Genomic DNA, 2,389 nt, shown 5'->3' with positions numbered 1-2,389 from the left:
GTTATATAATTATAATTATATTATCTCTTGAATTAAAATTTATTGAATTTTGTAATGTTATACTAAAAAAATTAAGGATAACTTTATTTAATTAATAATCCTATCATATCTATTAAATTTTGATATTCTTATCATAAAAAGGGAAATGAGTTAAAAAGATATAGAAATGAATCTATATATAGAAATTTATATATGATTTTATTAACAGTATATATACTTTTTGTTTGTGACCATCTACTTCACAATTTTATTTCTCTTGGTTTCAGTTGCAATTTTCTTCTCTTGCTATATAGTAACAATGAGAGGAAAAGGAGAAGAGTCGGAAGTTGTTATGCTAAGGAAAGCAGAGGAAGAAAAATCGAAGGCAGTAAAAAAGGTTAAACTGGTAACTTCAGATGGAGTGACTATAGAAGTGGAAATTTCAACTGTAAAAGAGATGGAGACTATTCAAGCTTTCATCAACGCCACTGATACTGACGATTCAGTTATCTTCCCCCTTCCCAGAGTTTCCAGCCACATTCTGAGTCGAATCATGGAGTTGATATCAAAGGAATATGATCAAGAATTGGTGAAGAGACTTAGTCATGAAGAGTTGAAGGAAATTTGTATGGTTGCCAACTATCTTACTCTTCTCCATCGAACTTCGCAAAAGTTATGAATGGGCATTCGAAGATGTTGATGAAGATTGAGTTGAATGCTTTCATATTCTATAATTACAAGTATCAATTCAAATATTTATATATATATATATATTCATTTACTTGTGATTAACATATTCTTAATCTTGTAAGATTGTCTTTTAATTCTTATATTATAAATGATTTTTACGAGAGATTCAAATTTATAATAACAAAATTGTCAAATGTTTTTTTTTAAATTTTTTCTATTAATTTCTATTTCACAAGTCTCCAATTATGAAGGATAGATTAGACATATTAATTAATAAATTATATACCTATCTTCCCACTTCAATTTATTTTTAATAGATTAAATGTGTAATAACTTAAATTAGACTTGTATTTTCAGCTTTAAACATAATCAACATATATGATTTTTTAAACAAAAATTATAAACATTGATATGCATATGTAATTAATTTTATATCTGTACATGTTTTAATTTATAAAAAATGTGTAATTTAAAAATATTATATTTATAGATATATTTTAATTAATTAATTTATAAAATGTTATTCTTAGAGATATATCAAACATTTCGTTTCTACTATTTATTCTTCAACAATTGTAAAAAAATGACTTCAAAACTTCTTTTAATTACTTACTTTTCACATTTTCTATATTACTTTTAGCTAGATCTTCCTATTTAATCAATTCCATTTCATAGGATAAAAGCAAGTCATAAGATTTAATCAATTCCATTTCATAGGATAAAAAGAAGTCATCCACGTGTTGATCCATGCACGGATCTAGAATTAGCCATCGAGTACGCTTAAAAGAATAATGAATTAAATGATAAAGTAGTTACTAATTTGTTGAAGATATGTAATACTTTAAAAAATACATCTAACTATTAGAATACAAGTTCTACCGATTTTTATACAGAATTGAAGTTTATCAAACATTCTTAATACATGATTAGAACGCATAGAAATACAAATATTAACAATATAAAGTTCAAAACAGGTTCAAAACTACCTCTCAAATCCCTCCGACACCTGTATGATCATCTACTCGTCTACGTAGTACAATCATCACAACTCACAACACAACAAGAAAAGTAAGGGTAAACTAATGAAAAGAAATTCCATAACTTATTTAATTCATGCAAAAAGAATTAATTAAACTAATCATTTATAAATATTTTTTTTAAATGTTTTCATATAAAATTTCAATACCAATTTCATCATTCATATATACCACACATGGATCTATTTTCAATCACAATCTTTGGATTTTATTTCAATCCCAATCATCGGATTTTATTTCAATCCCAATCATTGGATTTTATTTCAATCCCATTGATTGCACATGAATCCATCTTCCGGAAGACTCATTAAGTATGCCCCTACTAACATCTAATCCATACATCAAGGATCAGAGTAAGTTCAAACATCCAATATCGAGTATCTACAACGAGACTCAGTGTGTATGAACTCGCTCATCAACTTCTCACCACCTGATATTTTAGTCTACATGACTTATATCATCAGTGAAGTTAGAGGATCTCTGTTAAACATAGGTTTTTCATACTTAATGTACCATCAAACAATAACTCATATATTATCCCAAATGTATGACATCAATTTCATACAGTTTTCATTCATATATAATACATATCATTCAATCACATAACATTCAAGAACTTTTCGAACATAAAAAATAATATTTATCTTCCAAACTATCAAAATATAATATTTATATATGTTAAC

At 26.2% G+C, this 2,389-nt stretch overlaps 1 protein-coding gene across 1 annotated transcript; it reads left to right on the top strand.

Moving 5' to 3' along the window:
* Positions 1–298: 298 nt before the first annotated feature.
* LOC137829195 (SKP1-like protein 7) lies at positions 299–658 on the top strand. The gene has a single exon (XM_068635991.1). It carries the CDS (start codon positions 299–301, stop codon positions 656–658), a length of 360 nt encoding a protein of 119 aa, XP_068492092.1.
* Positions 659–2,389: the final 1,731 nt, after the last annotated feature.

Source organism: Phaseolus vulgaris, chromosome 7 (assembly GCF_000499845.2).
Source record: "Phaseolus vulgaris cultivar G19833 chromosome 7, P. vulgaris v2.0, whole genome shotgun sequence".
Classification (NCBI taxonomy): Eukaryota; Viridiplantae; Streptophyta; class Magnoliopsida; order Fabales; family Fabaceae; genus Phaseolus; species Phaseolus vulgaris.
The sequence above is the reverse complement of the archived record's forward strand: the minus strand, read 5'-3'. Positions and strand labels throughout refer to the sequence as shown.